The sequence below is a fragment of the Astatotilapia calliptera genome, chromosome 15 (assembly GCF_900246225.1).
Source record: "Astatotilapia calliptera chromosome 15, fAstCal1.2, whole genome shotgun sequence".
NCBI lineage: Eukaryota > Metazoa > Chordata > Actinopteri > Cichliformes > Cichlidae > Astatotilapia > Astatotilapia calliptera.
Genome location: NC_039316.1, coordinates 14587720 through 14601485, shown reverse-complemented (window position 1 = coordinate 14601485; position 13766 = coordinate 14587720). Strand labels below are relative to the sequence as shown.

At 39.8% G+C, this 13766-nt stretch overlaps 1 protein-coding gene across 3 annotated transcripts in view; it reads left to right on the top strand.

Annotated features, from left to right (window-relative positions):
- Window positions 1-13766, top strand: part of sipa1l1 (signal-induced proliferation-associated 1 like 1) — a 93727-nt gene that overhangs the window by 66237 nt on the left and 13724 nt on the right. For all 3 annotated transcript variants that reach the window (XM_026143587.1, XM_026143588.1, XM_026143586.1), the window contains 6 exons: window positions 936-1124; window positions 1842-2016; window positions 3234-3337; window positions 3683-3840; window positions 10404-10983; window positions 12909-13007. In XM_026143587.1, coding sequence (XP_025999372.1) covers window positions 936-1124; window positions 1842-2016; window positions 3234-3337; window positions 3683-3840; window positions 10404-10983; window positions 12909-13007 — 1305 coding nt within the window. The remainder of the gene's footprint in view (window positions 1-935; window positions 1125-1841; window positions 2017-3233; window positions 3338-3682; window positions 3841-10403; window positions 10984-12908; window positions 13008-13766) is intronic.

Sequence of the window (13766 nt, the reverse complement as noted above, 5' to 3'; positions counted from 1 at the left end):
TGCGCATTAAAGCTTTCACATTTTAACTTGATATATTTAAATATGATACCTAAAGAGGTTAATATGCTCCCATATTGAGGGATAAGTGGAAATCAATTCAGTTTTAGCCAAATCAAAGTGAATTTCATTTCAATCATTGAATATTCTGTGATGAATACCAATAGACCAATCAAATCTCCATTAGCTGTGGAAGCAGTGTAAAACTGCACAAAGCATGAAAATGATTTAATCTGCACCATCAGCAGGAGAAGTGAAAGGGTTGCTAAAACTGTGACCAAATAGTTAAGCTGGATAGTGTTACGGTAAGACCACACCCCTTTGGAGCGGAAGTAGCAAGTTCGATTCCCTTCCAGTATCCAGTAAAGGTCCTGGCTAGGCCCCCCCATGCCAAACACCAAGCCCTGGAATGGTGCGGCTACGCCTGCAGCCTGTTCACAGCTCGGACACGACACATTTCACTGCATGTTGTACTCTATGTGATCATGTATCTGACCAATAAAGCTTGTTTCTTTCTTAAATATTAACAAATGGTTGTGCCATATTGTAGTTTTCTATTTATAGTGCATTGTGCTTTTATGTAATTGAATTTAAAAGCAAGGGTTAGAAATTAGCAACAGCTATAAACTCATGCTTCTGTGAGTTTCGTGCGCCGTATTAGAACCATGTTAAACTCCATTTTTCCTTTTTAAGTAAGTTAAAATAGAAATCTTGATATTTTTGATGGTTTGATTCGATACTGACATTGATCGGCTAGAATAGGCTCCAACAACCGTGAACTGGATAAGTGGAAGAAGATTGATGGATGGAGTATTAGGGGTTTTTTTGTTTTGTTTTTGTTGTTGTTGTTGTTGTTCTTTTAAGTGAAAATCATAATGGCTTTGACCCCTGCAATTGTGTTTTTGTTGTTCTTTTCCTGCATTATGGGTGGTCTCCAGCTGAATACTCTGCGCGGTTCCATCCTGGAAGATGCTGTACCTTCGACGTCCAAGCATGGTCTAGGTCGAGGCCTGCCCCTCAAAGAAGTGCTGGAGTACCTCGTGCCTGAGCTCAATGTTCACTGCTTACGCCTGGCACTCAACACACCCAAGGTCACTGAGCAGCTGATGAAGCTGGACGAGCAGGGGGTAAGGAGATGCAGCGAGCACGTCTTGAGGTTTGATTGTGGGTTATGATGGGCCGGATGAATCTGCTTGATTAATTCCTTTGATTGAGCACATTTGATTACTGCTTTCCATTTAGTGAAAAGACAGTGTCATGCAGACATGGCATCCGCTGAATAGAGTGCGATCCTTTCATGCATGCATTCGATCGGTCTTTGAGCCAAAGAACTTTTGCAGCTGGTAACCTGTACTATTGACTATGCAAAGCAAACGATTGTCATTTGGCATTTCATGAATTTTTTTAGTGTGTGGGTGTTTTTCTGTGAAGGGGATGTATCATTGTTGAACTAAATTCTTTTTATTTATTTTTGCTGTATCTCTTTATTTACTCCCAAAGACCGTTATGTGGAATTTATCTGAAGAAACTGTTTATATGCATGCTGTGTCGATGCATGCACACACAACATAACCCTTAAAAAAATTATATATATATATATATACATACACATACATACACTCAAAAGCTGATGCAGTTATCAGAAGCTGAATCCTCTGAAAATGTCAACATGATTTCTTAGGAAAATGGCACAAAATCACTACAGAACAACCCACGGTTATTCTTAAAATGTCAACATGAGTCCTGCCTCAAATGTCAACATGGTTACTCTGACATGACTTCCACACAGTAATCTCCATTTGTTTCTCCCCTTTTCATTGGAATAATGTTTGTTCTCTCCGCAGCTGAGCTTTCAGCGAAAGGTGGGGGTGATGTACTGCATGGCGGGTCAGAGTAGCGAAGAGGAGATGTACAACAACGAAGCGGCTGGGCCTGCACTAGAGGAGTTCCTCCATCTGCTGGGCGAGAGGGTTCGTCTTAAAGGCTTCACCAAGTATCGAGCTCAGCTGGACACAAAGAGTATGTACATTTGCAAAAAACTGCGAAGTGCCAGTGAGGGTGTGAGGGAACCTTTATATTTGATCTTACGCTGACATTGATCCTGTCTAATCCAGCACAGCAGGTAGTAAATTAGTAAATTGGCACGCACGAAATAGACATTCACATTGATCAAAAAGTGCTGAGTTCAGTTGCCCAGCAAGTATTTGATGGATTGGAGCATGCAGGGGGTCGTCAGAGTCTTTTAGATTATGTGTATACACACATGGGTTCAGTGCCTCAACTTGCATTGCGATAATCACATTAGATCTCATTCACATGTTAAAGGACTGGTACTGCACTAGTACTAAATACATTGTTTCCTTATAAAATGTTTATTACACTTTTTATTAGGATGAAGGTATGTAATGTAAGAAGTGAAATTAATTGTTGAGGTTGTAAGTTATTATAGCATTTAACTTGATTTAATTTCCTTGCCTTTGGCACCTAAATTTCTTGCAGTTTTCAAAACATTTAATTATGAGCAGACGGAATACATGTTTTAAAAATTTCTGATCCTGTTCCCCCCGTTTTCAACTCCAGTCCCATTAAATCCCCCTCACTTCCTTGTCTTCGTTCACCGATTCTTAAGTTTCCTCAGATGTTTCTTCAGACATTTGACAGATGGCCTTTAGTTTCAGATTACTGTATTTTCTTTTGGACACTGATATTGATCCTCTGTGGTTGTGCCCTTCTCCTTTGCCAGACCACCTGTGTTTGTTCCAAACAGAATTGATGTCCACTTTATTTTTGCTACCTCTGTGACATTTCCAAGCCTGTGTATGATATTATGTTATCCATATTATCCCTGCATGAACTAAGCCATTGCCCAATACCCTGTGAGACAAAAACTGCCCCAATCAATTTTTGCAGGATGTGTAGCCTCTAGCAAATTAAATACAGCCATGCAACGCCCTCCTTAATGAATGCGTGTAATTAATTGAGGTAATGTAGCTGTTTAAGTACGGCCTTTAAATACCTTGTGACTGTTTGGCTCTCTAAATGGAAAACATCAACAGCCTAGTGAGGTAGTGCAGTGGCTCCCTGACTGTAAAGAAGTGAGCGTGTTTTAGGGCCGTCTGAACAGCATATAGTAGAGACAAGCATGCGGGAAGAAAGTTTTAGGGTACTTGAACAAACCTGTCATGGTGTATTTTCCTGAAGTATGAGACATTTACGTGCAGTTTTCTCCTTCTCAGCTGACTCAACTGGCACCCACTCGTTGTATACTACTTACAAGGATTATGAGATCATGTTCCACGTATCCACCATGCTGCCATACACACCCAACAATAAGCAACAGGTATGTTAATTTACAGGGCTCAGAGCTTGGATACACTAAAATACCTTTGGATCCACCAGCAAGTTGTGGCTTTTCATTAGAGAAAGTAGTAATCCATGCTATGCACATTTTTAGAGTTAACATGATCCTGTTCTTTGTGTATATAGATGTAGTCAAGGAGGACATGCAGAGGTTTGGTAAGACAGAGGAGGATGCTAGAGGATGGTGTCAGATAGAGGCAGATAATTCACTGTGGCGACCCTTAAAGGCCGAAACAACAGTGGCTCAAGTGTTGTTGTTTTTTCCTCTAGATGTCTACTTAATTATGTTTTAACTTTAGCTTCTCTCTTTGAAAATGTTTTCCAGTTGCTGCGGAAGCGACATATTGGGAACGATATCGTCACGATTGTGTTCCAGGAACCCGGGGCGCTCCCCTTCACTCCTAAAAACATCCGCTCACACTTTCAGCACGTCTTTGTGATTGTGCGAGCGCATAACCCTTGCTCCGAAAACACCTCCTACAGGTGAGATTCAAGAGTACACCAGAATAAACTGCGTGTAAATAAAATGCTGCATACTACTTTTCAACCTGTGCCCCATTTGAAGCCTAAACAGTGCAAAAATAACCGGTTTGATGCTGTAATGTAGACTTGGTCAAGTCAAAGAGAATCAGTCTACTTGAACCTGGAGAGGTTACGTCCAGACTGGCATTATTCAAAGTAATACAGTGTCAAAATGTGATAGTTAAGGAAGGTGAGTTGAAAAACTACACACTGAACTAAAAAATAAGGGCTGTAGAGGTCAGTTGGAACATTCCCTTCTATGTCTTTTCATTACATTAGAGGTTATCTAAGGCCAGTGCTTTACCTGCCTTTTCAAAATGTCTGGAAAAATACTGCATTTGAGGACTTGCATGTGATTTATGATTCACTTTTCATCACAGCAAAAACAATAATGCTCTCATCCTTCTGCTCAGATTGTTGTACGGCTCTCGTTGCCTTTGCAGTTTCATCATGGAGTAGGCCGAGAGTGTTGAGAGCCCTCTCTACGACTCGCGATTTATTTCCCCGCTGTGAGAGGGTGTAATATTAAATACAATGTACAAGTCTGAAATAACTTTTAAGTAATTATTTATATTCTGCCTTTGCAGTCTTTCGTGTTCAGCGCTGTTCAGATTTGAAGGGCATTTCATTTAGCTCATTCCTGGCTCTGTCTTTTTATCTCGTTTTCTGTCATTCTCTCTTATCTTGCTCTCTAGGACTCTGCCTCCCTCTTCCACTAATGGCTGTTTTAATTGCTGTCAGAGCACATTGTGTGAGGACTTAATTGTCCCCCATGGGGCTACTTCACTACTAAACAACAGCACCACACAAACACAAAGCAGCCAATAATGAATTGAATAGAAGAAGAGCAAGTACTATTGACATGTGCCTTATGCGACTCACAAACGCAAGTTAAGTTTTTTGAAGTGTAAAGGAGTTTTCTGCACACCATATAAAGGTGAAACATCAGCTTTCAAAAATAAATTATGATTCATAGTCACCACAGGAAATTGACTGAGTCATAAGATATTAAGCAAAGGTGACCTAAATGCTTTGAAGCTTTGGTTTGTTTTCTTAAGGTTTATGAAGACGGGGGCATACACACTTGGTATTGAACTACTTCACTGTTCTGTTCAATTTGTCATTTTGAAAGTGGGAAAATTCTGGGTTCACCTGGCCTTGCACCTGCTTTCAAGCATTTAGAGATCAAAACATAACTATTCTGCTCGCTCAATGTCTGCTCTTAGTGGAAGTGTAAAAAAACAATTTCTTTTGTTTGATATGAATAGAGCAAAGTACAATAAAATAGTGTGTAACCCCATTTAATGTAAACCAGGATGTGTTTTCTGTTCACTGCTCTAATGCTGCTAGTATCTTGTACAGTTAAATGTAATTGCGTGTTAATACAAAATAGGCTACTCTCAAATAATGATATTTTGATGGCTGCAACCCAAACTGAGTTTGTTATAAGACCTAGTGTATGAGCTAAAGGCATTAGAGTGCTGCCGAAAGCGATACTGTACGCGTAACTGAAAACTGATGGAGGATTTCCTTTAAAGGATTCTACTGGCATTTTCACTGTAATCAAGAAATTAGGTAATTTGAGTTCACTCTGTGAAAAAAAATAATGCAGAAATCTACAGATGTCTTCAAGGCTGAAAGCCTCTGTAAAATACAGCTGCAGAGAAATGATGCGTCCTCACTGGAGAAGTGCGATACTTAAGTGCTCGAGTAACAGTTTATTTTAAAGGTGTGAAAAATGGTCTCTTTCCTACATGGCTTAAGGTCAAGTGGGCACAAGTGTATTTACAGTACAGTGCAAAAATCTTGAATCACCCCTCGTTTTTTTTAATATCTTGCTTCTAAGGAATAAGACTTAAGGCACATAACTGATGGGGCTTGACCAGTATTATGTGTGCACATAACAGAAATCCTGATACTTGTTTTCACACCACAGTTTGAACGTGATCTGACGTTGCGAGTTTGAGCTAAAAACTTCCCGTAGCCACGTATGCTTTGCATTCTGGGATGCGGTAAGTTACTATAGATGTGTAACAGTCAGCATGGATGGGTGACTGCTCGTGTTCTCCAATAGTCCAGAACAAAACACCTTCTTCCTGTATTTACTTTTGTTGCTCCCGCCCCAGACACATCTGTCCAATGAGCGGACTGAATGTTTGTAACGGCGCATTTTGATTCACCCTTTGAAGAAGGCACAGTTTCTCAAGTGCATCATCTTCTCCTGACAGATGTTGCACGCTCACTGAGGCTGTTGACATTCATGCCACAGCTGGAGCCATGAGGCTGGCAGCCATCAGATAGTTTCCTGTTAGATATTGTTTCCTCTCGTCTTTAGGTGGTGGTCCGTAGTTGTGTTATGATCGACACAATAAAATGATTCATTCCACAACTCGCAGCTTTTGTTTTCATCCTCACAGTCGAGCGTAAACTTTGATATGTCACACATGCAGGAGCTGCCTGAATGGCTCTTCGATATGTCTCAGCACTCCATTTGGAAACTACTAGTGTGGTTACTTATTTCCTCTTCAATGGTAAATTCATCTGCACCTTAACAATGTTGTTCTTGTGTCAGCATAATGTTGCCATCCTGGACTGTTGGAAATTGCAGCTGACCAATCACATTGTGATGTAATGGCTTTGGAATGCGAAAAAAGGTTTTCATAAAACGCATAAAACGGTTAGAATTTCTCAAAAAGGTTTTATCCCCACAAATTTGAATTCTTTTAAACTCTTTGCATGGCTCTTAGCTAAAAAGTCACTACATAAACAAAACCTCAAAACTTTTAGATAACAAAAATAGTCCTTGCTTTGAATATTAGTTGCCTAAAGTAGACAAAAACATAATGTATACCTTCCCCATATCCACACTCTCACAATCTCGCACTCCATCAGGTATTGACATGTTCTTTTTCTTGGCCTGGCTCAGTGGGCAGCAGGTCATAGATACTGGAAGAGCAGAACTGCCCACACATTGGATATTTATAAGACCACAAATCAGTGAAAGCCACAGGAATGTGCTCTTTCATTTCTTTTACCAAACCTCCTGCCATAGAGATCACATAGCAGCCTCACAGTGCAGCAATTCCCCAACACTCCTTTTCCTCTCTGTCTTCCTCACTTGCTTTTCTCGTTCCTTCTCCTTATCCCCCCCCCTCCACATTCATTATTTCTTAATGCTCTTTCAGTCTTTTCCTCTTGCTTTCATACCTCTACCTACCTCTCGCCATCACTTTCCTCTGTCCTGCATGAGTCACAGGTCTTTGGTTGACTGACTCACAGGTGTTTGAGATCAGTACAAGTGCTTTTAGAGCTCCAATATAATGCATTGAGTGATGCTGTAGTGATGGAGAAGAATAAGAATAAAAGGTCACATTTTATTGTAACCATTTGTTCTCCCATCGTATAATCACTTTAGCTACCCCACTCTCAAATACCCGGCATGGTTCATTTGTTATCGACAGAAGCCCTGGCTAATAGAGCTATGCTGCTGCCAGTCTCTCATCAGATTTGATGTTATTATTCTTTTCAGAGTTGGATTATATGCTAGTAACAGTTTTAATAAGGATGCTACAGGGCAAAATACTTTCATGTAATGCCACTTTATATCTTAAACTCTTTACTGCTTCACTTAATGTTTATTTTAATCCTTCAATAGAGAGACATCAGAATTAGGAAGACTTCTAATTTTAACTGGACACAATATATATTTTTTTAAGATGTTATTTTAAAAAGAACTTAAATTAATTAAATTTAAATTAATGGAATTTTATTTCAAATTACATGTAGTTAAATTTACCTACAAATACTTAAAGGTGTACACAGTAGAATGGGAGGTAACAAGTCGTATTATACTTTAAATTAATTTAAGTTGTCTGTAAATAAATGTAAGTATTTACATGTAACTAAGTTTATTTAATAACCTTCGGCATATTGCAGGAAAGGACACATAAATTATTTTGTAGGTAATTTCATGAAAGTCCATAAGTAAGTAACTATGTAATTTCTTGGTAACTTTGTGGCAAAATGAATAGTATTTTCCCAGCTTACATTGCAAGTGCACTGTACTTTTTGGAGTGTGTGCTGTGGACAGTAGTGGCTAAACTTTCCCTAACTTCCAGGTATTTTACAGGGAAAGAGACACTGTGCACTTGTTTGAACAGTTTAAAACAGTGATTTTTAAAGGGTGCTGTCATTATAAGGTCACACAGGTTTGCAGATTTTAATGGCATTTATTTATTTTTAAGTTGGTAAAGGGGATAACATTTCTTATCACATTTATGTTGGTAAAATAAAAATAAAGCTTGAATAATAGAATATCCAACATACTTATTGACATAATGAATATTAAATAAAGATGTGAAAAAAGCAATATTAATCCACTCCATAATACGTGCGCTCCAAAAATTACAACACATTTTCAACATTACCATGAAATTAAACACTACTCAAAATAAATTATTAACGCAACATTTTATTTGCTTAGAGTATAATTATTTTTGCTCATTAACCCCTTTTTCTAATCTGCCTACCTTCAAAGTAGTTGTAGGTAAATATATAAATATTGTAATTTCAAATAAAATAATTTAAATTCCGTTTAATTACAGGGGAATTATGTCTTTAGTCAGAGCCATTTATTCGTTTTTTGTTTTTTGTTTTGTTTGTTTTTGTTTTTTTTAAATAAATGTGGAAAAAAATCCTGTGATCATGTTAAACAAGTCAAGCTGTGAACTAACAGTGTGATGTAATTTTCCCTCCATTGTAAGGGCCATATTGAAAATATACACAGTTAAAAGAGTGAAAACTGCTAAACCGCTAACAGCAGAAGGGTCTTTGATGTTAACACGTTTGCATGCCCTGACACCTACGCATGTACACGCTACCTGCTTTCCTTCTCCTTGTTGATTTCAGCACAAATGGCAGGAAGGAAATGGAGACATTTTTATTTACTCTGGGTTTTTTGTTTTTTGTTTTTATCAATACCTGTATTGAATTAAAAACATGCTCTCTGTTGATGGGCAGGGTGTGGTTGACCTTCAAGTTAGATTAGAGAAGCTGTGACAACGTGGGCATGCTGGGTTGATGCGCTGATGGTGATCTCCTTTTTGGCACAGATGATATGTCTGCTAAAATATGTTGAATTAAGTAGTAACATTTAATTATTTCTAATTCCCTCTTTCTCATACGAGGGACTTTTCTCTTCTGCACTTGAGGCAGATAAAGGCCCCGTCCCTATTTGTAGAAAAATGGCACTGGAATTCCTGTGAGTATTCCCAGGATGCACTTGCCAGTCTTGCACAATAATAGCTTGTGTTCATTCTCAAAGGCAATTCTGTCTAGAAAACAATGCTTCTTCTCTTACCTCAGGGCCCACCTTTCCATGTTGCAAACATGGGAGATGAGGTGTCAACGATATGATGGTTAGGTTAATTGAACACCCCATGTCACCCATGAAGATAGGGTGCCTCTGAGGTATGTTTAGAAAGATGTGGGTGGCACAGGTATCGCTAATTAGACAAAGCTATTAATCCTGGTGTCAGCATGTATGTTGACGCATGTCAGCGGGGAAGTGTGTGTGGGATGAGAGCTCCCATTTCTACAGCTACTCTTGTCAGCTGGCAATTATCACCTGTGATTGAGCACATTTGGTTATGAAGAGGTTGAGACGAGGACAGGTGGCCAGCGTGCAGCCACAGAGCTCTGTAGACTGTTTAGAGAACTGTTTCACTCTCAGACATTTTAAAAATAGTTTTTTAAAACTTTCGCCAGTATGCAATAATTTCCTGATGTTTCCCCTGCACAGACTTCTTTTCTTCCTTTCTTAGCCACATATTCCTTTTGTGTCTCACACTGTGTTTTCTGTGGCTTTGGACAGCAGATTTAAAATAGCAGTCTCCCCTCATCCTCCCCATCTTTCCTTGCTTTTCATGGCTGCTCAGCTGAGTTCCTGACATACCAGAGAGAGCAAGTATCCTCAGATGGCCATTCCAGGGACTTAATGAAAGGAGGAAGGAAGGAGGGGGGGGGAGGTGTAGGGAAAAAACGCAATCACACAGCTCCTTGATTGAAATGAGGTTTTATTTACACCTTTCATGCAGGTTAGAGGCATTCAGTATTTCACAGGTGACTCGACAACCCGATAAGAAGTCACAAAATTCTATAAAAACTATAAAAATCATTTTAAAATGGCCTGTAAGGACACTAAAGTGTATCAATAATAAGAAACTAAACAAAAGGAATAAAGAAATTATACATTTCTGCTTTTATAGCTTTACTCTAAACTTCTCCATTTCAACATCACAACAACAAATGAAAGAGAGATAGCTTTGTTGCAGTTTGTTGCTTTTAAATCTGACTAGTCTAAAATGGCAAAGAGTTCAAGCTTTTCATGGGACATATTGTTTTCATTTAAAGTAAAATAATCTGATGTCTGAATAAAACACAGACTCTAAATTGGCCCAGTTCTTGGCCTGGAGTTTTATTTTTTATTTTTTTTTATCTGTTCTTTTCTTCTCCCATTGTTGTAGTGTGGCCGTCACCCGCTCCAAAGACGTACCCTCTTTCGGCCCCCCTATCCCAGAGGGTGTGACGTTCCCCAAGTCATCGGTGTTCCGGGACTTCCTGCTGGCCAAGGTCATCAATGCGGAAAATGCTGCCCACAAATCACACAAGTTCCGAGCCATGGCCACCCGAACGCGGCAGGAGTATCTGCGCGACCTGGCTGAGCGGCACACCACCAACACCCCGATTGACCCCTCTGGGAAGTTCCCTTTCATCTCGCTTGCCCACAAAAAGAAAGAGAAGACCCGGCCATATGAAGGAGCAGAGCTGCGCAGTCTTGGGGCGGTGACTTGGCCAGTCCATGCTGAGGATCATGGGAGTGGAGGAGAAATGGAGGCCCTGCTGGCCATTTCCAACGACTTTTTAATCCTGTTGGACCAGGAGGCCAAGGCTGTGGTGTTTAACTGTGCCACTAAGGATGTGATTGGCTGGACGCTTAGCAGCCCCGCGTCTTTGAAGATTTTCTACGAGCGGGGTGAAAGCGTGTCTCTGAGGAGTATCAGTAATAATACAGAAGACTTCAAAGAGGTGGTCAAACGTCTAGAGGTTAGAACACACACAAAATACAATACACATAAGAATGGTGCTTGTTGGTATAAACAACAGTCGATGGAGGGAGTTGCAGTCTGTGTTCTGGATTTTATTGAAATTAAAAATAACTTTTATTTTCATGAGTGACCTGGCCAAGAAGGAAGCCGACATCATTATTATTATAAATGATAGCTGAAAATATAATTAGGTTTTCAACCTTCCTCTCAGTGGCAATGAACAAGTATTTGTTTGTTACCCTTTCACAATGAGTCATCCATTAACAATTTTTTCCGTCTTCTGCCCTCTGCTCTCATGCCCAAGAGCTACGTATTCTAAATTAAATTAGGTTAATTGGTTTATGCGCCAAGATAAACTGCGATTTGTTTTTCGAACGTCAAGACAAATATTGTTGTGTCCCTTTTGGACACCGCTCATGCTTGCAATGTTAACCACGCTCTTTGTGTTTGTTGGAAGTCCTGAAGATGGCAGAATTATTTATTCATATTAATAGTAGAACTGTACTGAGAAACCCAACCAATGGAAAAAACGCCGCTGGCTGCCATTGATCAGTTACCTGGCCCACTCACAGTCTCGCTTACTATTCAGTGTCGGCTGTCAGTCTGCCAGAATGACAACATTTCTGCATCCACATGCTGCTGTCTCATTACTGGTCTCTGCTTATTGAGGGAGTTTCAGAAACACCACTGGACAAATACTCCTTAATGGCTCATACACCTACACATACAGTGAAGTGATGCTAGTTCGTCCTTAGCTGTTTCCATGGAAACTGGTCGGAGGAAAAAAAGGTGTTTTCTTATGTAATCATCAATGCTTTAGAATACATTCATTTCCTCAGCCTCTATCTGCCTTAAAACTGTGTGTGTGTGTTTGCATGCGAACATATGTGATGTGTTTCTGTAGCCTGGGTTGAATTTGACATCTTTCATTTGCACACATGCATACAAACATATTTGAACACTTGCACTTCGTTACTTGGCTCGGGACTCAGAAGCTGATCACATGTTGCATTTTATGCATCTGTCTTTAATCTTCAATCGCTTGGACTACCTCAGTGCCAGACCGTGGAAGGGAAGTGGCCTCGGGCCAGCTGCTTTTTGGAGCCAATCTCTTCTACTCTCCCTCTCTTTGTCTCCCTCTCTCTTTCTCCTATCCCCCTATTTTTTCTTCTTCTTGTTTTCTATTTTTCCTTCTCCCCCCCCCCTTTTTTTTTTCTTGTGCTCGCTTCCTCTCCCACACACACGTTCAGAAACATCAGAGGGCAAAATAACAATTCCTGTCAGGTGCCAGTCTGCATCATGATTTATTCACACTTTCTTGGGAAGTTTGACTTCTGCAGAGATTTTTGCTAATACGCTGTTCAGATAGAGAACTGAGAGGCACCCTGAAGCCACCAGGCACATCAACAGAAGGGCTGTGACTGACCACAACAGGATAAGTTTGTTGGGAATAAGGATTAGTATTACCACATATTTTATCAACTTATTAGTTGACCTTTAGAGTATTATGGGATCCAAACTCTTGTATTTTCACTTTTCCGTAACTGATTTTAGTTCTTCACCGCCAAATGAAAACAGTGACCCAGAAGTTTACCCAGTTGTTCTCATACAGCAGGAGACAAACCTGCTTTTATTCTTGTTGTTTAACAAGTTTGTATATATGAATGCTTGTTTTTATTCATGCAAATAAACATCCTAAGGATCACGCAGGTTGTTTAAAACTGCTTCTTAAGTGGAAGTCCATTATTCGAGTATTTCAAATATCCTGCAAAGCTTTTTCCAAATAATGACTTATTTATGTTGAACCAAAATACACCCCGGGGGATGTTTGGTTCTTTGCTTTAGCTTCTGTCCTCCAGTCGTTCCTGTCCTTTAATGGCTCACATCCACTTTGTGCACCTCTCTGCCCTTCTCTATATCCAGTTCCTGACTAAAGGCTGTGAGACATCAGAGATGACGCTTCGTCGAAATGGCCTGGGACAGCTCGGCTTCCACGTGAACTACGAAGGCATCGTAGCTGAGGTACTTGTCCATTCACAATGAAAATGTGTGTCTGAGAACTGTGAAGCGCATTCGGGGAGAACACTTGCTTATGCGCGGTTTGAGAAGCTCCTAATTTGTAGGCGTAAAATGTTTGCTGGTGATGAAGCAGCCCCAGGGAGATGATTTGCATCCCAACATAGCAACTTGTTGTTGTCATGCAACAGATGTTTGCACACATTTCCTTTCTCAGACAACTTGAGATTCAAATACACCTTTATTTTTAGTGACAATGAGTATTTTACCAAAGCGATGTTGTATAATTTAATAGTTTAATGCACACAGATGTGCTTGTCCAGCAGTATGAAACACCAAGTTGTTCAGTTTTTATGCTTTATTTAAAAAATAAATTCTTTAGCGTGATATATACGCTGTAATATACTGTGTAACCCGACGTGCACCTCCCCAAAAATCTAACTACACATGGAATTGATACAGCCCACAACTACTGTGACTGGCCTGTTCAGCATCATCGATTCCTCTTGTGCATTTCTGCTTACTTCTCCGATGCAGTTTTTGTTTTATGAGAGAAATAATAGCAATCATCACCTCATAATCATAGCATCAATATAATGATTCAGAAATAACAGCAATTTCCTGGAATGAGATTGCTGAAACTATTGGGATGGATATGAGAGAGTGTGCAAGAGAGAGAGAAAAAAAGTGGGTACCCACAAAAGGAAAAAAATCCCAGCATTCTATTTTTCTTTTCTGTCAGCTAAGGCTGCATATAAAACACTG